General features: G+C 39.6%; 1 protein-coding gene across 4 annotated transcripts in view; it reads left to right on the forward strand.

The window, feature by feature from the left end:
• Positions 1-27,956, forward strand: part of enox2 (ecto-NOX disulfide-thiol exchanger 2) — a 148,636-nt gene that overhangs the window by 52,144 nt on the left and 68,536 nt on the right. For 3 of the 4 annotated variants that reach the window (XM_063877017.1, XM_063877018.1, XM_063877019.1), the window contains one exon: positions 11,376-11,522. The exons of the other annotated variant lie outside the window; for it this stretch is intronic. In XM_063877017.1, coding sequence (XP_063733087.1) covers positions 11,376-11,522 — 147 coding nt within the window. The remainder of the gene's footprint in view (positions 1-11,375; positions 11,523-27,956) is intronic. 4 annotated transcript variants of the gene reach the window in all.

The raw sequence follows: 27,956 nt of genomic DNA on the forward strand, positions 1-27,956 counted from the left end.
ATTTCCCCTTTTACATTTAAGTGTACGTTTTTTTCTCAAAGCTGAAACTCTACACAAATACACTGGAGTTACAATATTGTCTTCATTTCATTATCTGTAATGTGAAAACACTCGATGTCCTGGAAGTCAAAGTTTTCATCCAGGTCAGAGTTAGGTCAAATTTCCTAAGGCAACCCCGAGTGCCTATCCTGCTAAAGTGTTGTCATCCGATCACTCATACTCCGGTGCAAAAAGTTTAGCCGACTTCATTGACAGTCAGCACCGGAGCTGAGAGCGTTGGAGCAGCCAAGAGACAAGAGTGGCGCTGCTCTGCCTCAAACTGCCCTCTGTTTCCATTTCCCTTCTCTACTTCCCCCACTATTAGTTTAATGGAGAGGTCACTTTGAGACAAGATCTGGTTTGCAAAGTGTATTCCCTGCCATGCTTTTTCTCCCACATTGCTCTGTGTACAATGATTCAGCAACAAGGGTGCAGTGACTCATGCTCTCGTCGAGGGATGGCTCGAATTGTCAACTTATAGGAGACAGCCTTGGTTATATTGAAAAGTTATTTTTAGATATTTTGGAATGGATGCTGTCTCACAGTTGGTATCATTCGGCCCAATGCAGCTGGCGTCATGCACCTCATCCACTATTGCTGGTCCCCTAACAGAATTTTTCTCTGTTTCTGAAAGGAAATAGTCCAACCACAAGCCAAAAAAGTTTGCTGTGCAATAACTTATATTGCTGATAGGAGCATTTAGAAACATTGTTGGCATTATTACTGCGGCAGATCTGCCAAACTCTTATTTTGATGCGAATGGTTCAAAACTTGCCTGACAACATTAGTATCCGCCTACTCTGTGTGCTGTTGCCATGTGACTTGGCATTCAGAATTTGATGCATTACTATTCGTCCTACAGTGGGATGCTTTGCTTGTGAAGCTTGCACCTGGGGTGACATTAAAGAGATGATTCACTTTACCTTTTCTCACTGTGTTTCTCTCTTTGAATGAGTCCGAGCATAGCTTTCTAGCATGCATCGCTGCAAACGTATTTGAATAAATCAAATAAATCACTGTGTTCCTAAGTGGGTGTTTACTTGACAGAGCACAACGTGTTTTGAACCCAACTGTTCCCAGCATCCCCAAAGTAAAACCAAGATGTGGTCGTGTGCTCTTATGCCCCCCTTTTGGCTTTTTGTTTTATTTATGCCTTACATTTCAGCATGGTAGCTTTAAGAATGGATTCTTCATGACTTTTTCCCTTGGTCATTACCGAATGAAGTTTCTCTAGCTTCACAGACTAATTCCTTCTAAAAGTCCTCTTTGAAACTAACACATTCCCTCCCATTTTCCAGTGACAAAACAACAAGGTACCTCGGACAATTTGTGCTGACATTTTCTGCCACAGGGTCCATTAGCACTGTCATGTGTGACTGCATTTTATTATTATTTTTCGCACTCACTGATCAAAACCTTCACGAAGACTTTTATTTCTTGGATTTCTCTGTTTATTTTGAAACCATAACCGTTGACAAGTGTGGAGGTATAAACATTATACATTAATTATATTATCAATAGAATAATAAAGGCATATGCCACTGATTTAGGCATGAAGACAAGTTGACTTCTCATGTTGAATTATCTTGACTAGATCTTGACTTCAGTTATTTTGCAAAAAAGCGTTCTGAAGAAGCAAGTGAATGCCCATGACTGTAAAATACCATTCTCTCAAACAGGGCTGGTCGACTAAACTTAGAAAGATGGATTAAAATATTGTTTACTTTCCTTGTCTGCATTACAAGTCCATCATTTTAGGTTTTTCTTGTGCAAAACTTGCGGTTGTGGCACTTAAAATGTGTTTTGTTCTCCAGATCCACAAGAAAGAGCAGGGTTGGTTGAAATCTCTGCAACTGGAATTTCTACTGATGACAGTGGTGACAAGTGAAGTCAAAGAGTAGTCACAGCCTGATCCACACACGCAATAATGCATACATAACTGCCAATCTTTGATCATGGTACCAGTGTGGGTTGTAACAAAAATGTCTAGCTATAACTACAGCAGCAGCAACCAAAAAAGGGCTCTCACAATGAAGGCAGCATACAGTGCGTGTCCCTCTTAACAGCTTACATCGTGATCAACACCACAGCGAGGACAAAATTCAGAGATCCAACTCGTGACGAGTGACAACTAGCCATCTGTTAATTGTTCTCGTCAGACCTGTACAGGAGCTACATCCCAAAATAGCATCAAAGGCAATGAGATGTGTTTGGGAAAATGGGCTATTGCATCTAGAGCACGGAGATCTCTCTGCATTGTCACTCAGTGGATCTGATATTCATTCTCACTTCAGAGAGCGGAAGAAAGAGGAAGCTTCGTGCACAAGAGAAACAATACAAACAGCTAAGGAGCACTTTTCACAAGTATTAATTGACACACAAGGGAATAAGGCTGCTTATCTACTCTGCTTGAAACTAAGCATCGCCTCCGGGATGTTCTGGAGTGTACCGACAAGGTGTGGGTACACTTTTCAAAACCAGTTTAAAGCTGGGTTAGGGTTGACAGAAATTTCAGGAACACTTTTGGAATAGCTATTAATTGATTTTTGCCTCATGACTCAAATGTGGCTGGAGTTTGACACTGCCTCCAGCACTCGGTTCCTCTCAATCTTCAATCTAACATTGAAAGTGAGAAAACCCTTAAAACACCGATTTAAAAATGCAGTAGACTGAATCATTTACTTTAGGCTTTAGTAAGATTGTTGAGGCTGAAAATGACTGAAATCTAAAATGACAGAAAGCTGAGTGCTCTGGGTCACATTTCTGTCGACATAATGACTGAATATATTTATAAAGTACTAGATCTTGCTAAGCTTTACACAATCTTATCTGCAAAACTGAAACTCATTGTTCTTGTTTGACTTTTCCCGAATGTTCCGAGTAGTTTGTTGGGGCTTTGTGACAAACAGCACGATGTTATAAATAATACATGAAATGAAGGACAGTAATACTGAAACCAAAAGGGAAATTTCAGTTTTAGAATAAACACTGACCAATCTGTGTTTTGTTTTTTCCCAGTGTCCCTTTCCTGTCCCTCTCTAATTTGTTATTCCGTCCCAGCTTTAGGGTTTAAATATTAATACCTAGACATTTGATATGTTGTGCAGCATGCAACACCTCAAAGAGCTACAGTCAACATGGGGAAACTGCTGCGATTGAGAGACGAAAGTTGGACTCTTGAACTCAGAAGCGAGTGCTGAATACATCTAGCCGCTTTTAAAAGCCTGTAACAGTTATGGCAGCTGCCCATCATAAATCTCTAATGTCCTTTACCAGTCTATTCCCTGACAAGGATAAAATATAGGTGGTCTGAAGCAAATTATAGAGCAATTGAGATTTCAAAACAGGCAGCAAATAAGACAAATCGTAGATGACAGCTAAGCAGTGGAGTGAAGAAAGAGACATAATTAAGGGAAGCTTACATTTGGGAAGCAAATAGGAGAGAACAAGAGGTGGCATGAAATGAATTGAAACTCTATAGACAAAGCAGACAGTACAAAAAGATGGTTATAGGCATTTGAATCCCTGAAAGAACAATCTGTCCCCACTGCAACAAAATCACATTTTAATTTGAAGGAATGTTAGCTCCTTCACTCTTAAGGAGCATCCATGTTTTCTTTAAATAGTGTCTTTCACTTGATTGACAGCTTCAGTACACATAAGCTCAGCTGCTTATAGTAAATCAGCAGGTAGTCAGCCAAAGAGGGCAACCTAAAAGAGACACACTACTTTACCCGGCACAAGTTGGAGCAACCATGTTCAAGCAATGGAAAGTAAAGTTTTAAATTCCCCCGATTGCGATGTACTCTGCTCAGACGGGACATGCAGGATATTCCGTTGTTGAGCCAAGTGTGTGTTTTAGGGACGGCCATTCATAGCCGTTCATGGTGGCACACAGACTCCCAGCATGCTATTGTTGAAGTACATTGGAGCCAACAGGCCTTTCATTAGCCATTCCTTTGGAACAGAAACACACGTCCACATAGGCTGGATGATTTTCTAACTGACTGCAATTGGCTGCACCAGCTATGTAAGGGAAGAGTAAGTGTTCCCAGAATGATTAGCATAAGACTGTCCATGCCAATGATGAGGCTTGCCATCCTGGAATAATGATACAGAGATTGCCCACATAAATATCCTTTGTACCACAGCCTAATTGTTAATATCTTGATATAACCTTTCTCTTTATCCATTAAAGTATCCTTGAGGAACCTACATTTTTACTGTATTACCTCCAACCATGATTGCCTTATGGAGTTATTAGTCTTACGTCAGGCATTGCTCTGAGAAGACATTGCGCATGCATGTGTAAGCTAACATGACCTTATCAACTGCTGTGTTGTCTTGTAACACACGCCCTCACTCACTAGATTGCAGAAAGGGCATAGGCCTTTGACAGTAGAAAGCGGATTAGTCTGTAAACCAAAGATTCTTAGTGAGTTTAATGGAATAGAGATGAGTGGATGGGAGATTTTAATGAATTAACCTTCAGTGAATTCCCAGAGGCTTGGAGGAATGACAGAGGGGGTCAGAGGAGGATTTTTCCCCCCCTTGTCACTGATCATATGAATAGTCATGATATGATTATGGTGAGCTGGTTAACCTGAGCTTGTATTTGAAGCAAAGCAAAGTGAACACTGAGTAAATTGACACACTCAAATGCAATTGGAGTACAAAAAGATAAATTGACCTCCCTTCTCATTAAAACGCTTTGCAATTTGTTTTTTGCCCTTTACGTGGTGCAGTGTGTTCCAGCTCCATATGCCAATGTATCGGTAGAGTTTATATTGCATGCAGAGTAGGGGCAAATTCGTAAAGGCGCATTGAGATGTTCCAATGCTAGCATTGTTTCAAAATGTCATCACAACATCAGGGAATAGATTAACCTTTACGGAGCTCCCAACTGTGAGAACTAAATTCTTTCTACCTACTTATCATGAAATTAACCCTGATTGGTGCCTCTGACATTTACTAAAAGATGCACAAGTCTGAATATTGTGGATACTCTCACTTCTGTTTTGATTGGGATATGATGAGCTCCTGTTCCAGTTATGTTTGGGGCCTTTTTTGCTTTATTTGCACTTTGAAACTGCTATTTGTTTTTGGGTTCAAAATGACTTTGTTGTGCATTTCTCATGGCCAATTGATTCCCCCCCAGGACTGGCTTTCCAGCCTTGTCAGGTAAAACATGTCTTTGATTGTAACACAATTTTAAGTCTTTGATATTGAAAATCCTTGTGATAATTATTAGTTTTTGTAGCAGTTGGTGATGAATATTCATCAGTGCTGTTTATTGCACTTCATTTCCTTGTGATTCCTGTGTTTTGGCAGTACTTTTGGTTTATTTTACTGACAGCTCTACTACATTCCCAAACCAATATTCTCTTAAATATACTTGTTTATATATTTAGGATAACTATCGAAAAACAGAGTTTACTGGATGCCAGAGGAAAAGCTAAGGCTACAGAGAGGCTAATAAACACTATGCAAATGTCATGTTATTAAAAGAGTGACTGAGGAGTCTTACTGTAGTCTGCAAAGTTTGAGCAACATAAAACCAACAAACTGCGTAAGGAAACTTGTGTAGTTCTTCCTCTATAGATTGAAGGAATTGTCAATCTCTGTGTTTACCACTGAGTTGACAGTTTACCACCAAGAGATCTTTATTTTCTCAGCTTCCCTGGAAACGATCAAAGATAAGATCACATCGTCCGTAACTGAAAGTGTAAACCATTGCTGACCACGGTTTGCGTTGACTGCAGCTAATATGCCTTTTCTTAAGCAAATTGAACGGATCAAAAACAAAGCTTTGCTCTCAGACATTAATTTTCGTTGTTTAAATGAGCACAGGCCGATGGGATCGTGCAGCTGCCCAGTATATGTCCCTGTGTGCCCCCCCCCCCCACACAAACACACACTTGTATGAGCTGCCTGTTGTTTTAACTGCTCTTGTCTTTGCTATAAATACACAGGAAGTGAGTGAAAAGCTTGGCTAATAGCCTCATGAGAATGCCGCAGCTGCTTGGCATGCTTTGCCATCCATTGCTAAGCCGCATCAGTCAGACACCTTGTTTATACATCTGCTAAGGGCACTCATAAGTTAAGTCGGCTACCTTTTTTAGGAGGCTTGGAACTCGTGCTCATAATCCGTGTAATGTTGTTCTGATGGACACTCCAGGCTATGAATAGAGCAATATCTCATTTTATTGTGGTGACTGATCTTTAGCAGGACATAATGGAGGTCTTATGACTTTGTTTCATCAGTAACCTTTCAGGTGACTAACAGCTAATTTGGGATCCAATGTGTACACTTGCCAGCTGCCTCCCAACAGGCTCAGAGTTATTGCCATAGACTGTCACTTCACTGCCACTCATAGCACTGAGCTTAGCAGTAATCACGATCAAAATGTGACCTCTCTTAATGACTTCTTAATCTATAAACAAAATACTTTTAATGCCATTTCCACCCCAGTCACATAAACTATTATTTGTTGATCATAAAAAGCATTATTGTCAACATGAAGCGGTTCCAGCATTTCAGATCGGTCAATTCTCTTTTTATGTCATTGTAAGGTATTGTCTTCAGGCTCTTGTTTGGACAAAACAAGCAATTTAGAGAAGTAATTTAGTAAAACAGGTTGGCCTTAGTTGGGCTGCCCCATTTATGTTGAATATTTTGTCAGTAAGAGCACTGCACACCACAAATGACGGATTACTTCACAAACCTCTGGATGTTTTATTCGATTATACTCTCACCAAGAAGGCTACCTCATTACCAGTCAGTGGAAATGTGTTTTATTTTCCCAGTAAATGTCTGACAAAAGGCCATGTCTGTTAATCTAAAGTATCTAAGAAAGGAGCTGTATTATATTGAACAATTATCAAAGAATAACAACTAGGAACCACTAGCTTCACGGGAAAAGAGCACTTGGAATGCTTCCTCCCAGTTCTTTCTGCTGTGAGTGAATCACAGTACAAAAAAACCCACAACTTTTTATAGCATTATTCAGTCGGGTTGAACCAACTGTGAGCTAGTGAACTCGTAAAACTCCAGCTTTATTTACGAAGGCATTTCCTGTGTGTCTTTATGGTGTTTAGACCATATGAAGTAGAACAAGTCAATATTGTATTGTATTCTCTACAGCCTCCCTGGTTGCTGATTGACACAAGGCTGTGATTATGTATTATTCATTTTCAAAGCAGCCCCTTTTCAAGACAAAGGGGAACGTAGCGTGGAGAACATTCCTGTGCACAATACTGCTTCTCTGTGACGCTTTACTTATAGAATTCAGACATTATGACCTTCTCTCTCTTCAGATTTTCTTCTAATGGGTTTGTTGACCCTTGTGTTTTAGTATTAGGTGGAATAAAAGCTCATTTAGCTTTGAGGTTAGTCTTATGTCAATGTTGTGTGCCACCATCATGCTCTTTGCCTTGTGCTACATGGCCTTTTACAGTATCTTTCTTAGTGCTGTCTTAGATTAATAGTCCCCTGCTTAGGCCTTCACCCCACTTAAGCACTTACCTGCAATGTTGCACTGATGTACATTTCCTAATGCTCTGCATTATTCATACTCCACGGTTGGGTTTATTAACTGATGACAGTTAGATTGAGGACTGTAAGGGAATTATACAAACGTTTTGCAGAGAGGATAATTCCTGCAAACCGCAGTGCCGTTAGGCTCTGATCTGAACATCAATAACACAGGTGTGCTGCGGCCCTTTTTAAGTAATTACTGAAAAATAAATTCTAAAGGCATTATTATTTCACAATTCATGATTGTTGAAGCAAACTTGATTACCTCTTTGCCCTGTAATTGGTGTGTCTTTTCCCTGGCTGGTGCTTGCATATTATTTAAAGTTCACTGCAGTACCATGCGATTTGTCTAGTTCCATTTTTAGTAGAATCCACCAATCAAAAGTATGTTTTGGTTTTTTTTTAATTGCAAAGGAATATTCCTAGTACACAGTACAAGCGACACACAACCTTGGGGCTGCAACCAATGATTGATTTGATATACCTGTTGATAAAAAAGTGATTATTTCGTTACTCAGTTCAAACATTTTTCACTTGTCCTATATTCGCAAATAGTACTTCAGATTTTTAAATGTTTGTCAGTGTCTATTTTAAATCATAAAATTGTTTTGTCTGTGAATATAATATGAGGACATCATCCTCAGCAAACAGTTTTCCATATTTCACACAGATCCCCGAGTTGATTTCACATCCTAGGCAGTAAAATGGTGTTTTAATGTCCCCCTGAGTTTCATTGCATATTCTAATGGTCACATCTTTTCCTGACCCACTATACCATTAATGGAGCAGGTTGTTAATGTGTCCTTGATGTGAGATTGAGTCACTTTCATTTGTGACCTTTTCTTGTATCCCATCCTGAATCCACCGAGCATAAAGTTTGCTGTAGTCCAGCTTTTTATTACCTTCATTTTCTCTGTAACTACTCTGCCTAAAGCCTCCTCCTACCTCCACCAAGCTTCCTGGTATTTATTTCCCTTCCACCCTGGGGAGAGATACTCCTGACATGGCCCCTCCCTCTGGCCAGATGTTGAAACTTAAACATGCCATCCATCAGCCTACAGACAAAGGAGTAGCACAGCAGAGAGGGGCGATGACCCAGCAAAGATGTTCTTAATATACAGACTCCGACCCTAAGCAGTTTCTTATCCTTCTTTTTAAAATCATCATATGTCTTTGCTGTTTGCCTGTGCTGTCAAGTTATTGGTTCTGAACACTGACAAATGTTCCAAACCTCGATAACCAAAGAAAAACAGACAATGAACAGCCAATGCTTTTCTTCAATTTAGCGTCAATTCTTTAAACTGTAGTAGTGCTATCACTCAAAAGCAATGGGATAGCGAAAATAGGGTACTGAAATGCCCATAAAATGTACTGCATGCATTCAGAAATGTAGCTCTGAATCAAATCACCCTTTTGAGTGCAACAAATGTCCTCCTCCCTCATCCATCCTCTGCAATACTTTCCATTTATTCCACATTAGAAATTCCAGTTCTCTTTTAAGTCCATTTATGAGACAGAGCTGTGAAATATTGGGCCAAACCCAACTCTGTGAGCAAAAGTAAGTAAATGACAAGGCCACTCACTGGTCTTTCCATGTCAGCTGTTTGGTTGTTTCACTCTTTCCATGGATTCTCTCGGCCTCGCTTCATGGCAATTCTCATGCCATCGTCTGAAAATGCTGTCTCTTTAAATGTAAGCTGTTGCTGTTTATTGGTGACAGAGTTAACATTGGCAGAGTAATGGATTTATTTCACTCTCTGCGCTATTGCTGCTCAAGTGTGACAGATGGATGCTGAGTAGAGATCGACTGAAGGACTGTGTGAGCTCAGACAGAAGATCTATTTAGACTGACTGCAGCAAATACACAGTGCCCTCTGCCTAAGTTTAACAGTGTCTCATGTAGACAGAAAATGTAGGTTTTTGCCAACATAAGTATTTGAAATAGAGCAGCTTAATATCAATTTAACTATCTATTGCAGATTAGAGTGAAGTATTGTAGAAACTCAATATTTTATGCTTTCATACTCCTTGCTTTTGAAGCCACGCTTTGTGTCCTTTAGAACATTTTTATCCACCCATTGTTTCTGTATTTTCTGTCTTTGCTAAGGTACTGATCAATCAAACAGGTCTGGTCTCAAACAATAAAAAGTACACCGAAACACAACCTAATTATAGTATTCATCCAAATTGTCAGTGCCTCAACATAATACAAGAGTCATACTTCCATAAAGCACATGGTATTGAACAAAGACAGCACAGACCTAACAGTTAAAATGATTTTGTCTTGACATTTAGAGTACTACCTGAGATTGGAACAACCTGATTAGGGTCTTGTGGACCTCTGATTGAGCCACATTTAATGTGAGACTTCTGATCTGTTGTGCAAGAGAGGGAAAAACAAATGTTCCCACAAAGAAGTGTCATGAATTTTTCATGAGTGTAGACCAAGTCTCCCCAGGACCCTGCTCTGAATTATAAGCACAAACACAACTCTTAGAGAGTGAGACTAGCTAATACATTAAGCAGAAAACACACGTTCAGTTCGCAATCTCAACATTGTTTTTGTTTTCATTACTTATAAAGTGTTCTTATTGTCTTGTATTCCTGATACGACTGTTGATTCTGTTATTGTAAGATATCAGTGAGCAAAATCAAAATGCAAAATACAACATTGCCTCCAGTGAGACGCCTGATAAATTGCCTTCATTATACAGCACATCTATGCCTGATTTTCTCTTTATTTTTGTAGAACTACCTTAACATCCATGATAAGATAAGGATGAGATGCTGTTTTTGTGGAGCTAATATGGAACGGCGCACCAGATTGTTTACAGCAGTCTTTCTTATCAACCCTTTTAGATGTTTTTTCACCACACGTTATATATTTACTACATTTTATTGCTAAGTTTTGGCATTTTAAATTTAACCTTGATTTGGGGAAAAGGAATGTGCATTTGTATCTGCACAAGCAAAATATTGATCAGAGTGCAGCCATCTTGTTTACCAGTACCTCTTCTTTGTTTGGGATCTGTACAGCATGCTAATGGTACAACAAATAAAATCCTTTTGCCCATCAACAATGTAATGTGAATTTCTACAAGTTGTTGGTATCTGCTTTCGTAAAGAGACATATTGTGCATCCAAAGCCGTTCTTATGAATTATATGTTTCAGTAAGAAAACTTGTGTATTAAAAAAACGGATAATAGTGAAAAATGCCAACATCTTAATAGTCCAAAACCCTAATAGTTGGATACAACTATCATTAAAGTTGAGGGAATCCTCCAGAACCTTCCATTTGTCTGCATTTGGTTTATACTAACATCTTAAATTCATCATCCGTTTTCTTGAGTTTCTGCCAATTGAGTAATTCATTTATAATTCATTTACAAATTGTATGGTTCCTTACAGATGGATTTAATTTGTCTTTTCAAAAGGATCACTGCAAAAATGATTCTCTAGTATTGAATATACTATATATTGAAGAATGTTAGTTAAAGATTTCGAACAGAATCCTATTTCTATCCATTGCATTTGGTTGTACTGAATCCTGACCATTGCATTTATGCCTCCACAAGTGCAACCGACCTTAAACACACTGAAATAAAAGTGTTTTACAAGGTATTCATCAATGTGTGTCTGAATAAATCTCAGCAGGGTTGGCCATAAAAAGCAGCACTGAAGAGCTGGAACCTCATGTTGCTTTCTCTATTTTCAGGTTTCACACTGTTTTCCCCTTTAGTCAGGAGCCATGGCTTCATTGACTTTATTGTGGCTCTCTGTGCTTTCTGTGACTTCCAGGACTCAACGCTCTGTCCTTTGATCCGTCCTCCAACAACGACCCTCTCCAGTTCAGCGGCTCCAGTGGGCCGCTGGTGACAGAGTGTCCTCCTCTAGAAAACACTGCAGAGAATAGCAAGAAGAGGAAGAGAGCCAACCTGCCTCCAGGTACTGACAACTACCTCATAAGTATTGCACCACTGCTGCAGGATTCCTCCATGGTCTCAAATCCTCACCTTTTTGCCCGTCAGATTTATGTGCAAGTGGCCATAGCTATCAACATGGAGATTCAAAAAGTTTTGACACGACAGCTAGATTTTTATTCTTCCTTTCCTGCTACCAACATCAAAAAGCTGCGATGGGAAATGTTGCATAATCCTGTCGTTTTGGTGGCGTTACGATAAAAAGGTGGCTTAGCTCAGTCTTTGTTGTTTTCGATTAGCTTGCCATGTCCTCAGGCTCTGGTTGTCTGGCCTGTTTGGAGGTCAGGCGGCTGCAGCCGAAAACTGCTCCTCTGAGATTGTGTGCCTGACTGTCTGTTACCTTGCCAACATGACCTGCCAATCACAACTGCAAACAGACCTTCATCTTTTTCTCACTGACCCGTCACACAAACAGGGATGCACTGAGAGAAGTGTGTCTGTGTACATGTGTGTTTTTGTCTGTTAGGAAGGTTGCTACGTAATTAAATAGTCATTTGAGTTAGCTGCTGGTAATGCGTCAAATTAAAAGACTTTCTAATTAAAGAATTAAAGAACTGACTAATTAATTGCTTTGTAAGTAATAGAAAAAGAGGCTCCTTCAGACGGAGGTGTTGTTGCATGTTCTCTGCTTTCTTGGCGTTGCTAATTGGACTGGATTAATACTCCAAATTAACACGGTCCTAATCAACAATTCATCCTTTTCTTCACATCTTCACATGCAAGAGTTCATCCTGATAAAGTTTAATTTCATTAAGTTCACTGACCATATTAAACTATAATTGGATAATGTGTATCGGAGGGTTGTCAAACAAATAACAAATGTCCAATTTGCTTCTTTAATTTCCTCAGATGTGTTAAAAACACAACCTCCCTTCACTTCATTTTAGCAAAACTGCCCTGTTTTACAAAGATCCATAACAAAACCGTGAAGTGTTTGTTCAGTGTTGGATTCAATATAAATATGAGCAATGAGTTCCAACTTGTCACAATATTTTTACTATTATCACACTGTCTAGTACATCAAGGTTTTCTCTTTGCCATTGTCTAATTTTCATACTTATTCATTATTCAAAGATCAGAGAAAATGTTCACAGTAGTAGCAGAGCATAGTTGTATTTGTGTTCATTGATGAAAGCCCATCAGAAAGCCTAAAGTTGACAGCATTCCCTGACTTGCTCATTTTCCAAGTTATTTATATCGTAGCGACTACGAGACCTTTCTGCCTCTGATATTAAATAATGCAGAGTGTTGAAATGACTTCCTGATAATGTCAGGGTGCTATTTATATTGTTTATACATTTTAAAATGCACCTTTAATGCGATGTGTTACCAGACCTTAAAAGGTTGTTTTTTTCTATCATCCAGCTTTCTCCCCAACTGTTTTCTGTGGGAAATTATCTGGAAAAAATCATGTTCCTTTACTTTCCTCCCATAATTATATAGAATGGGGCTGTGGTCGAATAGCCAAGAGAAAAGACATCCTTTAGTTACCGCTTTTCCTTTGAGAAAGAGAGCTCATAAGGACTTAAAAAATGGGACAACCACAGATCCAACTGCAAATACAAGACAGTGGAAAATGCTTTTTTCTTTTAGCACTTGATTTGTAACACATAGCTAAGAAATGAGTAAGCTACTCAATGCTGTTCAAGTCAAGGAAAGATTCCCCCCCACAACCAAATCACACCTCCTCACAAAGATTTCTGTTTAACGTGTTTGCTCAAGTGTAAACCTAATAGTGAAGCCAGATGTAATGAATGGCTAGATGGTGCGTTTCCAAGGTTGCTGCCAAAAGGAATTGTGGGACATTGTATCCTTTCTTTTGGTAAAGGATAGTCTAGTGTACCCTATGCTAAATTACATGAGAAAGTAAGCATTAAAGCACCTTTCCTTAGAATATAGAACATTTGAATTGCTGTTGTCATGGCCGCCACTTAATACTTCTAGGAAATTTCACTTATAATAAAGAGCAGGTTTCTAGTTTACTCCAGCCTTCTGATGGAGCTCCGACTCATTAGCGCTCATGTGGATTGAGTCTCGTTAAAGGGAACCTAATAGATAGATTTTCCTCTTGCAATTAACACTACACTTGATAATCCATCGTGCATGTGTGCAGCGAGAACCCATGGCAGCGCATACACTTAAGCAGTACACAGCTGTCTTTTATTTAAATAACTAGTTAGGAAGTTAAGAAAGCAACTAGCAAACTGCCTGTTTGATGTGGCTCATTAGAAATCCAAGTCATTCCATACTTAATGCCACAGTGCTGATAGACCAACCATCAAGCAACCCCGATACATAATGAAGACGAGAGGCCCTCACCTCCTGTCAACACTTACACGGAACGTTTGAAGTTGAATTGATATTCTGTTCACCCAGCCTCAAAAATAGAGTCCACTAACTTCAGTGTCATTGTGACTAACTCAATATCTTTATTTTGCAGAGTATGAACCTGAGAAAATGTGTTCCATTGGAAATCATAACCACTTGTTAGGACACGGACAGTTTTTGTGACTCTTTTACTTACAAATGCAATGAAAATGTATTTCCTGGTGAAACTGAGACTTTCGTGTTTAAATATTATTGTTGTTCTCTCAAAAGTTGGAGATGATGCACTTCATCTTTTTTTTGTTCATGTGTATCCACAGTATGCATGTGTGTCTGTGTCTTCTAACAATCCTTAATAAGTGGTGCCTTGGGGCAGCAGGGATTTTCCTTACTGTTTTTTTTTTTTTTTATCAGTGTTATAACTCAGCCGGTGATGGCCATTTTCCTTCAAGTCCTGCTGTGTTTAAGCTGCAGGGGGTGAAGAGAACGGATTTTGAAATGCTTTTCATTTTTTCCTGGAGCAGGATTTCCCTTCTTACAATGAATATAAATGTCAGTTCCTAGCACCCGCAGAAGCTGGATTTCATTATCTCGCGCCTGTTATGTTAATGTAATACGAATAATAATCTTCATTTGTGAAGCAGTTCAAATAGTTAAAGTATGATTTGCAAGGTGATATAAAGACACAGCAGAATTAAATGCATCCTAAAAATATTTTTAAAACACTTTTAGCCACGAGAAACTCGATTTCTTCTGGAAATAAAGACGTTTTGTTTATATGTTTTTCGCTTAATCCCAGTTTTGTGTCATTGAGGTCAAACTCATTTGTTGATTACATTTCAGTCGGGATTGTTTTTTTAAATGTTTTCTTTCCTGCCTTTGTTGTCGGAACGCTACCAATCTCCTGGGTGTCCGTAGAATAGCGTAAAAACTATTGGCTGTATTTTGCACCCTGTGATCTGTGTCTCTAATCACATGCACAAGATGAACAAACTAGTAATCCATTCATAGAAACACAGCTCCGTGGTGCTACTGTACTGCAGGGCAGCAACTCTACTAGTGAGGGTGGGGCTCCACAGCTTTGGAAAGCAAAGGTCCTGTCAGTTTGGTAATTAAGTGTGTTTTTACTCACTGTACACACTGCTGCGCCTGCAGCAATCCTTAACGAACACCCTTCATCAATAATTTGCTTAGATGTTTAACCTTTGACCTAGTTCATAATTTTCTCCTGCCTCTGTCTCTATTTCCATGTCATAGTTCTTTCGGCCTTGGGGTTGCTGTAATCTCCCTTAAGGAGGGGCAGCTTGGGCGCATTGTTGATGCCAGTTTCTGATCGAGCACAAGCTGACCTGAGATAGTTTATTGTTCAGGGATGTCTAGAAGCCCTTCTTATCTGGAACGTAGGTTCCCTGACATACATTCTTTTCCATGTACGACAGCTCTAGTTAGATTGAGGATCCATATTTGTTTAGTCTCGCTGATGAGGAATGTTGATTATACCCTCTGAACTAGGGCTGAACGATTTTGGAAAATAATCTAATTGCGATTTTTTTTCCTCAATATTGCAATTGCGATTTAATATGCGATTATTTTTTCAAGGTCCTCTTCTCATGTATTTTTCAACACACACAAGCAATAAATCAATCGTGATTACAATCGTGAACCTCGTGAGGTAGCAACAGTAGCGAGGCACGTTCTGCACAATACCTGACGTGCGCAGCATCTTCCTTTTTAAAGCCAAAATAATTCCTCACAACTGACGTGCCGCCCCTCTTTGGTACCAAACTTCAAGCTGTTCACTCTTCTGACGAGCCTGAGGCCATTGTGCAACAGGTTCAAGCGCAGCGTTGACTTCTTTCCCTGCCTGCTCGGCTTCGCTCGGCTCGCTCGGCTCGGCTCGCTCGCAAGTCACGTGACCAGATCACGTGACCAGTCGAATCGCAGCCTTTGCGGTTGGAAAATCTTGTTTTGTCATATCGCGATATTATCGCAAATGCAATTAATCGTTCAGCCCTACTCTGAACTAGTTAAAACCTCGAGCCGAGAAGAGTTCTTCAGAATGGGCCGGGCAACCGCGCTGTCAACTCGTGGCTGCAGCACGTCTTGTCAATTCACCGGCCGTTAACTTCATAACAAACCTTCAGTGTTTGCTATCAAGTTCCAGCGCTCCCCGTGTCTCTCTGAGTTTCGTCTCCATTGCTCCAGAAGTTTCCATCACACACCTTTTACAGTCGAGTAAAGTCAATGGTAGTACAAACATTAGCCCAAAACAGCCCTGCTTAAAGGACCAGTACAACCTTTTGAAAGTTGTCATATAAAATAAACATACATAACATAAGGACATGCATCCCTCTGTAAGAGAGTGTATCCTTGGAGACTGCGCCGATAACAACAAGCATTCAACAGAAGTTTTCTGCAGTTTACCATATAGACTGCTTCCACTGGAAACCGCCTGTGTCTGTGCAGCAGACTTTTATTTGTATGAAATAGCTCTTTGAAGCAGAGTGTTTGGCCTTTGGCTGAATGGGTTTCAAGTACCCTTGTAACAAGGTTGTTTGACTGAAAAAAAAAATATTGAGAAGTGATCAGAACTGAGGCATATTTTCAAACCTTAGGCTACATGGATTTGTCGAACGTATTTCCAATTCCAGGATTAAAGAAATCGCCCCCCCCCCCTACACACTTGTGTTTTTCTCTGCATAAGAAATCAATTCATTACATTTGATCACGAATACCAGTTTTAGCAATTCAAATAATTGTTTTCTCACCGATTCAATTTCTTGTGCATTAACCTTTAGTGGGAACAAAGAGAGGTGTTGAATAAAATGCTATTGATTCTAAAGCATAAAGGTTAATGTAATTGAGCAAGGGAAAATAAGAATCCATGTTGTTAAGGTGGGGAGTGGCATAAAAAAAGTGTGTGTGTGCGCGTGCGTGTGTGTTAGACGCTGCACCTTAGGGCAGGGCATTGGAGATTCTGAAAGCATTTTTTCAGTACAAGGTCCCCTGCGGTGGTGTGTCGTCCACATCCTGTATTTATTACTGTGGCCCCTTCATAATGAATGGTTTTCAGCCTGCCTGACACTTCCTGTGTAGTGCAACCCGACCTCAGACTTAAACTGCAGTGTGGTTTCTCTTTGGTGAAGGTTTTGTATAAAGTTTCCAAATTTTGCTTGCAGCAGTATTTCTTTTTTGTGCCATTTTTTTTTTGGGGGGGGGGGCGAAGTAATGGCTTTGAGCATAGCAAACCGTAATGTGATGTCATTGACCCAGTACTGGCAGGCAAAGAGTTATTGCAAGGTAAATAATGTGTTGAGATACTTGGGCTGTCAGAGATCCATTTGGATATATAGCTGCGAGGTGTGTGTATATGTGTGTTCTGATTGCTGTGTGTTGAGGTTAGGGGGAGAGCTCCAGATAGATGTCAGTCTTTGTGATGCTGAGGCCACCAGTGACCCAGAAGACTTAGAATGATGCTGATGGACGGTAGATGACAGACTGAAGATAGAAGTGAACTCATTAGCTCACAAACCGGATGTCTGAGGCATGTGGGGCACTGTTAAGTATTCAGTCTGGAAGGAGCAGCTTCTGCTGTACTGTCTGGACCATATATATTTTACCTCAAGGAGAGAAAAGTGATTTAGCATGCCTGCCAAGCTGTGAAGGGCCCCGCCTCCCTTATTCATCTGGCATTCAGCAAGCTTCAGTCAGAACATAAATGTCCATTTGCATCTACTGCTTCTCTGGGACAGATGAGGACAGCACATTGCTGCATGTCTGTGTGAAAAATTCTCCTTTTTAATAAATCATATTTGTTAAGTCAGAAAATGTCACTAATTATCCATCAGAAGGTGGTTGTTTTGACAAACCATCTGTCCAACAAGAAGCATTACTAGATTAATCATATAGGTTGAAAAAATGTCAATTGTTCCTGGTCTAATAAACAGATTACCAGACGCCTCATCGGTATCATTATTATTTTTACAATATCCTCATATTTATACTGGCCTTGCTGTGGTCCAAGTCAACATCACAATCCTGATCCGAAGTGAAATTTGGCTTCATCCTTTTTCCTTTTCCCATTTCTAACCTCCATCATCTTTGATTGTGCTCTCTTGCTCCTCGTAACCCCTCTGCACGCCGCAGTGGTCAGGGATTTAGTGCCACTTCACCCTATCTTGAAAAGCCTACAAACAAATGAGATCTAAATAATTCACGTTGCCAGAAGGTGCTATGCTCTGCTCCGTCTGTGGACTCACGCCAAAGCTAATGTCTCAAGATCGGAAAACATTCTTATGGGAAAACAGAAACCTGCTTAACCAAAGCAAACAGGGGAGCATTGTTTTGCATATGGCTTCCCTCCTTTTATTATCTATACACAGCGACAGTGTAGGGAAGATAAACAATTAGCACTTAGATGAGTTTTTATTTTAGTCTTTCAGCCCAAGGGCCAAATAGCTTGGCTTCTGGCAGGGTTTTTCAATAATGTTCTTAAATCCCATTTTGGTTTTATCTTTTATCTTTTATCTTTTATCTTTGGGGCGGCAGTGGCTCAGTCAGTAGGGACTTGGTCTTGGGACCGAAGGGTCGCCGGTTCACGTCCCGATCGGACCAAAAAAAATGGAGTGAGCTGGTAGCTGGAGAGGTGCCAGTTCTCCTCCTAGGCCACTGCCAAACCTCTAACCTCTATCTGCTCCCTTGGCGCCGGGTACCTGGCTGCCTCTCTGCTCTGCCACCTCTCCTCTGCATTAGATTGTGTGTGCATGTATTTCCTCTGTGTTTGTGCATGTATATCCTCTGTGTGTTTAATGTATCAAACAGAGTAGAGAAAGCAATTTCCCTGTAAGGGATTAATAAAAGTATGTCTTCTTCTTCTTAACTTTGGTAAACTGAGGGACATTCAAGATTCAAAAATGGTTAGTGTTACATCAATATCTATACAGTTAGTTGTTTGCTGCTATATCAATGCTCTGAATGCTGTATGCCAGTCAACTGAAAGAAAACGTTAATGCGTAACTATTTCAAAGTGCAATATTTTTATTGTTTCAGGTATGCAAATGATAAATGGACTTTGCCTATATTGCGCTTTATTAGGTCTTTACGACCCCTCAATGCTTTCATACTACGAATCATCCACCCATTCACACCTCATTCATACAGAGCAGTGCCACTTGTTCTAGGGAACTGTCATTCATTCATACATTCACACACCATTGTTAAACGGGCTGGGATCGACCCTGCAATATATCGTACAATATATTAAATGTAATATCAGCTGTTTTTAAATATTACTCGGACAAAACAAGATATTTCGAAAGTCACCTTGGGTTTAACAAAAGAGTCACTACTAAAAGACCTCAAAATGGTATTTATTTATAAATCCGATATTATAGACTCTTGGTTTTGGTCCGCTATTGTGTTTGTGAATGTTTATATTATCCAGTTGACTATGTTGAATTTAGAGACAAATGCATGGACGGTTAGTTCAATATCATCTCGACCCCTCCAACCCCCTTTGTCTGTCATTTCCTCTGGTTGGGATTGTGTTCTCTAACAGAAAAGAACGGCCAAAGATTTAAGGGCTCACAGGGTTTGATTACACATGTGAACAGTGTTGAGAGGTATATCTACAATGTTTTTCATGAATCCAGCAGCAACTGTCGGATTTCTGTACGTCTGAGAGGGCCCAAAACACCAAGGAGTAACCACTCTCTCGGATAGGTCGGATTACCTGATGAATTATTTATATTGTCTATGTGGGCGAGCTTTGTTTCTACTATACAGGAAGCTAAATTTGGTTTCATCTTGCCTCTGGTGTTTTTGAACTCATTTAAATTGTACAAGGAGGATATTGGGCCCACATAGAATCCAATTCCCTCTACTTTAATTGAAGATTGCACATTGATCTGATACAACACTGATAATCACATTATACAGGAGGTGACATGTTCGGCATAGCATTAAACACATCCAAAGCTTGAGTAGTTGTTTATATATTTACATCAGTGACAGCTTACAAAGAAGTGCAGTAGGGACTAAACCACAGAAATACTAAAATGTCGCTTTTGCTGTCTATTTTAATTTTTTATATTTTCTTGGTTTTGTTTGTGCTACCTCACATCAGTTACCTCAGTGAGGAGCTGTAGGAATCCCCCTGTGTTTACACAGTACTATGCTAACAGCAGCATGTTCATCACAGAGACCCTGCAGCTCTTCTCTTCTTCTATCAACACCTCTCCATCCATCCTTCCCTCCCCTCCTCTGGCCTTCTGTCTATCCTCTCAGCCTCCAGCCGGGTTAACTGATCCACACCAGCTGCTTTTCACTGCCCGACGTTACTGCTCTGAACCCATGTGCTGAGCATTTCCTCTGCCTCTTGTCGTCTTCGTCATCCTGGCACCTTTTTCCAAGCTCCTTTTTAATTCACATGGCTCTGTGAAAGGACAATGTATACATTATAGTGCAGAAAAGATTAGGGCTCTGATGGGTGAATGGCTGAGGGAATGCAAACCTAAAATACTGTTTGGTGGATGTTTACCTCCAATTACAAAGGAAGAGTAATCCCAAGGTTGAACCATGAGAGTCCATGTGTTATTCAACCATCAGATCAAACCCCCACTATTATATTTGTATTATCATACAGTGTATGCCAAAGGAAAGCAGAATATTTTTATATTTTGATTACAGAATTAATAGTATAGTAGCTTGCTGTTTAACAAAAACCCCAATTACACTTAGCCCCATATGTCTGTCTCTGTTAGCCAGGTCGCTAATCTGATTAAAAACTCTCTTAGTTTTCCCAGGCTACATGCAAATCACGGTCGGCCCTGCTCCAGTCCAAGGCTGGTGGGAATAAATCGTAGGCTTTTTCAATAACTGCCAAAATCAACAAAAGAAGATAACTTCTGCTCAACAATGACTGTCAAGCAACCTTGACAACATCTATCCTTAAAAATAAACATATGGATGAATTGCACTTATTGTATGCATTTCTTACTCATGCTGCTCCTTCAACACACATAGATCAATGCTGTCTCACCCACATTGCCAGGTCAGTGGTAGAACTGAGTAGGCGTTGGATAAATGTTACAGCAGCAAGGTGGGCCTTCTGTATGTTTATGTGGAAATGCCTGGAGCTGTTTGGTGATAAACACTCTCAACAGGGAGAAAGAAAGTCGTCACAGGGGGCAAACCATGGGGGCAGAGGCTAGGAGCACCTTCTTTTACAGACTGCTCTCTAACATAGTAAAAATAAAGAAAAGTACCGTTAACATTTACGACGGATATGCATTTACAACACCTGGTTAGATTCTCAAACTGGCTTTTGGTGCAGACAGCAGTGGGGGTATGTAAGGGACAGTTTAAACAAGGCTAATCAATAACCATTTAAGAAAAGAAAACCCTTTCTTCCACTTCTTGCTTAATCAGATTCCTTCACTTTAGGGTATTTAGTTATTACCAGAACTCTTTGAGAGGAAAACCCCAGTGAGGTTTTTCCACTCTGTCATCCTTGCAGCTCATTTGGCATCAGGAGGCCTGTTAAGCTATCGTCATAGGGTGCCACCCAGCCATAATTAATGCATGATTGTACCAGCTTATACCCAACCAAGAGAGTGTTTCTTAATGTCAGTGACTCTGAGCAGAGACATACTAGGATACAGAGTGTGGGATCACATTGTGACAGCTATTTTTATTATGTTGTTGCCAAGGCTCAATAAAAATGTCATCAGAGATCTGCACTGTAGCTGACCCTATGTTTCTGACTCCTTCCAACACATACAGTATATAAGCAAGCAAAACTTTATTTATACACCACTTGTCTTGTCAAGGGAAATGCAGTGTTCTTAAAAACAAGTAAAGAAAAACAAGCATCAACAAACCAAGGAGTGATGTTTGAAATACACATTTGTTGTTTATTGGCATCATGGTCGGTAACCTTTCCTGTAAAGCAATCATATTATTCTTTTTCCAGTGGTACTTGTGTTTTGGTGGTTATAACGAGCGTGGGAATCCATTCCCTAGTCTCCCCCCTTGAATATATTTAACATTAATCTCAGTTTTATGACTTTGTAGCATCCAAATGTGGCACTTACTTAGAAAAACAAAAACATTGTAGTGGTGTAAACTCCCAAACTTCGATCACATTCACTTCATTATTAACAGCAATAATGTATAATTTGTAATAAACAAGATAAAAGCAAGACATGTTACATAAACTTTAAATATGTATATAATAGCTAAGACTTTTGATTCATTTTTAATTATTGATTCCCCGCTGATTATTCTCATCTAAGTAATGTCAGAAAATAGTGAAAAATGGCGTCTGCAATTTTCAAGAACCCTAGTATTTATACATACAACATTTTGATCATGATTTCCAATCTAGTTGCTGATTTATTTTCTGTTAAACTCCATTTATCGCATCTGATCTAATATGTACTATATACTGTATATGTAGCAGTAGACATCTATAAAAGGTACTACTATTTCCCTCATTGTTTCCCAGTTTCCATCTTTTTTCAGCCTTTACTTCAGTGATCGTGACCAGACTTTTTAACAATTTTTTTTTTTAACGTCACAAATCCTTCTCCTCTCTGGCAACAGGAGCCAAGACAAACGCAAACTTGCATCAGGCAGGTAGATTTTGTCGGGAGGTTTGAAATACTTGATGGATCAGGTGAAAGTCTCTCTACTAAGGTTCTGCAAGTTTCTCACGGCGTCTCTGAGATGTGTAGGAAGAACAAACATACTCTCTGCTGTCAAAGACTAATTATATGCTAAACCAGCTGCTTCTGTACAATAATTCATGATGCTTTTGATCTTTAATCAGTATCTTCCTTCGTCTCTTATAGTAGTTGTTTGCGGGTGGATAGCGAGTGGGTGGATCAGCGAGATGACAATATGTAAACTTCATGAGATCACCTTTGCCTTGTTCCACTCTGTACACTGTTTACACTCAGGTTCTGCTCATGGGAAAACAACTGGTGATGTACACTTTTGAAACAGGACATTAATTCTCTGTTGGAAATGGAAGACCTAATTATCTCAGCCTACAGTGATGCATTTGGACATAAAGTAGAATAATGAAGAAGTCAATAGTGACACTCTAGCTATGGGAAATCTAGACTGGCATTGCTGAAAAGAATTACAAGGGCCCAAGTGGAGCATGTCGATGACGTATATTGAATTATTTTGTATTTATCACCGCAGTTTTTTTTTAGCCAATTATACTGATCCAATGAGAAATGCAGATGGTGGCTGATCTGACTACAGCTTGACAGACTGTATAGTGGGAGCAAGTCTCTGCTTTTTTATGTGTCAGTTCGTATTTATTGTTGAGAAATTTAAGCATGATATTTGTACCAACAGCGAAGCTTTGTTAACAGCATTGTTGGCATTACTCTGATTGGCCTGACTTCCCTCTACGGTGTTTGTATTGTGTAAGAAGGGCTAATGGTTTTAATCTAAAGTCAGCACTCCACATAATTAGAGTTGTTCAATTCCAAAGTTTGTTGTAATGGCATACCACAGAACAATGTGAGCCATTTGTCAAAGCCACCGGGAGGAAAGCTGAAGTTTGTAACGACTGTCTGTTTTTCACTTTACCTTATTACACTCGGTCTTGGTTTGCCTCCAGTCTAAGTTCTTCTTGCCAAATGTTCCTGTATATATTTGTGTTACCTTTTCTGGATATATAACCAGGTAAGTCCTATTGAATTTGGAATCTCCTCCTTCACCCGAGACCTGGATGAGAGCGTGGTATTAAATATTAAAACACAACAAAACACCAATCCAGGAATTAATCTTGTTAAAAATAAGTGAAGAACAAAGACAATTAACAATGAATAAAACATATATCAAATTCAATTAAAAATGTTGTTGACATAAACACAAAAGCTGTTCCTTCCTATTTCTGTCTACATGTGGTGGAGAAAGCAGATTTTTTCAGTTTATGACGCGTACAAATAATTGCAAGATAAAAAAAATTTCGGGGATATGATGGAAATCTGATGAGAATATATAAAATGTCTCAGAAAGATGCCTGAACACACATGTTGAGCCTTGAGGCGCACTGTATACAAAGATAGTCGAGGTTTGGCCTTGCTCCCACACAAAGCCTTGATACTGGTGGTGGTGGTAGTGGTGGGGGGGGGGGGGGGGCAGCAGTAGTAAACCCTTGCTGTGAATGTACTGCAGAAAGGTGTACTATCACACCCCACAGAAAAAAGCTCTTTGCTGTTGTTGTTCTATCAGCTCAGTAGAAAGAAGGGTTTACTAGGCATTAGACGTTCTGCTCCATGTTGCTGCCACTGCAGGTATCTCTCATGTCTCCAGTCAACCATACCGCCATTACAGAGAAGATGATCCATTGAAACAACTGCAATGACCTCCATTCTGAAAGCTTTATCCGAGAAAGCACTAGACCATGATTCATTCAATGCTCCATCACTCTGTGGAGATCTGCTAAAATCTTAAAACCAGGCCATACTGTTATATGTCTCCATTTAGTTTCACGACCAATAATGCAACTGATGATGAAAGAAATGTCTCTTATACACACGCACGGCTACTGAAGTGACAGGAAAAGCGTCACATATTGCCATCCCTCTCTCTTTTCTTGACGCTCTATAAGAATTTGATCATGTTGCTACTATTTTGAATAGTTCATACACATCCCAAGGTATATTTTATACAGTGATACAAAGAAGTACGTGTATTATATTTGTTTGTGTTTTGTTAACTTTTGGGCATCTTGTTTAATGTTCAGTGAACAAAACTGCAACTGGGAGCATTTTCTGAACTTACGAAACATCTTCTAGCTGTTTTTATAATTTACTTTCACCCACCTAGTCATGATATCCCCAATACTGATGGCTGTCATCAATTGTAATCCCTACAAAACCGTTGCAATATCTAGGTATTTGGTCAAAGATATTGGGATATTTGATTTCTCCATATCGCCTAGACGAGAAGTACAGAAGCTGTGAAAAGAAGAAACTAATCTCTATTTCTTACATTGTAATCCGTCTGAACAGCTGACTTGTAAAAAAAATAAATCTGATGCATTGTGTTCCACACTTCTGAGTTATCTTTGATTTAGTTTTTAATATCTTGTGTTAGCTTCTGTTTTCAGTCTGAATACCCACCCACCTGGTGACTGTGAATAATGAAAGAATTGTATGGGTTTCAAGTCCTCTGCTGTCAAAAAAGTACTAAAATATTGCAGTTTTCAGGAAGTTGAAGTCTCTCTGGGCTGCTTGCTCTTTCAAACCTTGCTGTACCTTCAGCCCTTCTTGTCACAACATTGCTCTGGCAGTTGTTACTGTGACAGAAGACTCAGAGAAAGCTGCCTGGATGAAGAGGCGTGGCAGGATAAGAGCTCTGGCAAGTTCAGTGAGCTGTTGACATTTCCTCACAGCAACTCCCCTGGTTCTAATTGGCTAACACAGATAAGATTCCCGTGTTGTAATTGGCAGCTGCTGATAAGATGCTGTCAGCTGCATGGTGCTTTGACAACAGCTCAGGGGTTGGTTGGCGGACCGGGCTAAATGCAGGACCTCCACGTTGTTTTCCAGAGATACTATTCTTGTCAAGGATCAGCATACTGACTATAGCAAACTTTAGAGCAGAAAAATGCAATTGACTAAGAACGTCAGTTTCCGACTATGGATGATGGAGTACTTAAAGGACTGAGGGTTGTTAAAATTGCCATGCCACTTTGTAGTGTGTAGTTTCATCAGATCTCATGAATGCCTTTTTACCCATTGGTTATAAAGCTGAGTGGTATTTCCCAGCTAAGTAGGAGGTCTTTCAAAGGGAACAACGGTGCTGATGACCCATATACGCCATTATATAGTAAACCCTTTGATGGACCCATTCTTTCATTATCTACCTATAGCTTCTTCTATGTAGTTCCTGGAGGCACAGGGCTCGTCATGTCCCACAGATTAATTTGCCTGCCATACTCTAGTTTTCTACACAGTATTGTAAGCTGACTCTGCTAAATCCAAGCCACTACTTTCATTTGGAACTGTTTCCAGTTGGTCATGTTTCAGGCCATATTCTTAGATTTAGCAGATGTTTTTGCTGCCAGAAGTAGCCCCATGTCTCTTGGGCTTGAACTGGAACTGCTGATAAAGAGATTTTTGTGCTATTGTGTTTTGAGCCTAGATCTTTGAGTAGTTGTAATACACTTGAAGACTCAACTTCCTGTCTACATACCAGTGTTCCTTATTGTCTGTATCATATCTACGTTTTATTTATTATATATGTTAAATCTCTTTGTCTAATTGAGTGGATGTGGTTTTTCAGTGCAATTGTAATGGTCTTTTCTCATCTCATAAACTAAAAATATATTCTGTGTGATTGGATATGAACTCTAGGATTAGGATTATTGAAAAACATATTGATTGTTTTTTTTTCTTCAGAGAAGTGTCACTAACTATCTAGTTCTTCCTTCTACGGTGTGAAATTGTGTAGCTATGGTTAGCCTTTTATGATTGTAAGCTGATTTAATTTTAGTTCTGGACTGTTTTGGACTGGCTGTTTCATTTTGAAAAGCTAGTCCAGGTTTGGACTTGGAGAAGACAATTGACAGGCGATGACGCTAAACTTTACTTCTAGCCCTCCATGTGGTAACGTGGTTGTATGTTTGCAATGTACTGAACGTCTCATTCGTTATTATTTGAATTTTTTGTTGTGAACGGTTGATATGAGTTTTTTATTTATGTGTCTAAATCTACTCCTTGGAAGTTCAATGGAAGTTCACTTTATATTTAGGGGGCTGAATTGTAAAAGAAACAGCAGTGTCTGTTATAAGCTTTTTGTTTTACATTTCCCTTTAGGACTTTTCTAGCTGTTGATTAACCATGACCATCAAAGATGTTTTCTCTCCAAGCGTGGCATAATATAACAAGCTATGAGGACTAACAACTGTTATTGCCTAAACCACAACACAAGTGACAGCTACACAGCTTTCTTCTGAGGCCTTGGGTTTTTTTTCTGACAGTTTAAACTTCAAAGAGAAGAGAAAAACAGATTTAAAAAAAAGGCTCTCCAGTCTGTTTTTCTCTTGAGGGTGTCAAGCTGTCCTTCGGGCATCAATAGACACATTCAATATGTACCTCTTGAACTAAACAAGAGTTTGGCTGTGTTTTCATGGTAAACAGCAAACTCCCTCAAACTGGACAAGCTGGACGGATAATAGAGTCCAGGAAACACTGGAGAGCCTACGAGTTTTCTCGAATGTTCAAAGATTCAGTTTTAAATCTTATACACTATTTTTTATATAAATAATCATTTCTTAGAAACGTATTATACCAGAAGGCCATCTTAATAGGCATTGCCAGACTCTTTCATTATCTGTTTGTGCCATCATCTTGGTCCCAACCTCCCTCTGGCTGCCTGCTAGATTTCTTTTGATTAAAAAAAAAAAGTTCATATTGTACAGATAGATAGGTTATCCTTTCCTTTTCTCTTCCATATCCTCTCAAGAACAATGGAGGACATTAGTACCGACAGCACTTTTAATTAGGCCCTCAGAACCTAATGGTTACTCTAGAGATTTCTGCCAGTGAATCTTCTGAGGAAAGACTGTGACTGTTGTCTGTGATACATTCTTTCCTCGAAATGTCTTCCCTTACTCTTAGAAAATAGGTTACATATACAGAAAAGACCAGGGTTGAGTTATAAAAACGCTTGATACTTATAGCCTCTCATACTGACCCTAAGCATAAATAAGAGGGCAATGAAGGGGTTAAAAGAAGAAGAACCCTTAATCGTCCCACAGAGGGGCAATTTTACGTTCTTCATTTGACCCATCTTAGTGTTACGGTGCGTTTAAACCGGACACGATGCGATTTTTGGGCCCGTCGAAATTACATGTAAAGTCAATGTAAAGACACGAAGAGGGGCGAATTCGCTGAAGCGGATGATCGCGAGAGTTCAAATTTGCGTGAGGTGTTCTCGCGTTAACCAATCAGCGGTACGGATCTCAGCCTGACGTTGAATCAGAAAACGTTAGCCGTTAGAACCCAGAGCCAAACCTCTTAATATCTGTTCAGAAACTGGAGAA

Source organism: Eleginops maclovinus, chromosome 23 (assembly GCF_036324505.1).
Source record: "Eleginops maclovinus isolate JMC-PN-2008 ecotype Puerto Natales chromosome 23, JC_Emac_rtc_rv5, whole genome shotgun sequence".
Classification (NCBI taxonomy): domain Eukaryota; kingdom Metazoa; phylum Chordata; class Actinopteri; order Perciformes; family Eleginopidae; genus Eleginops; species Eleginops maclovinus.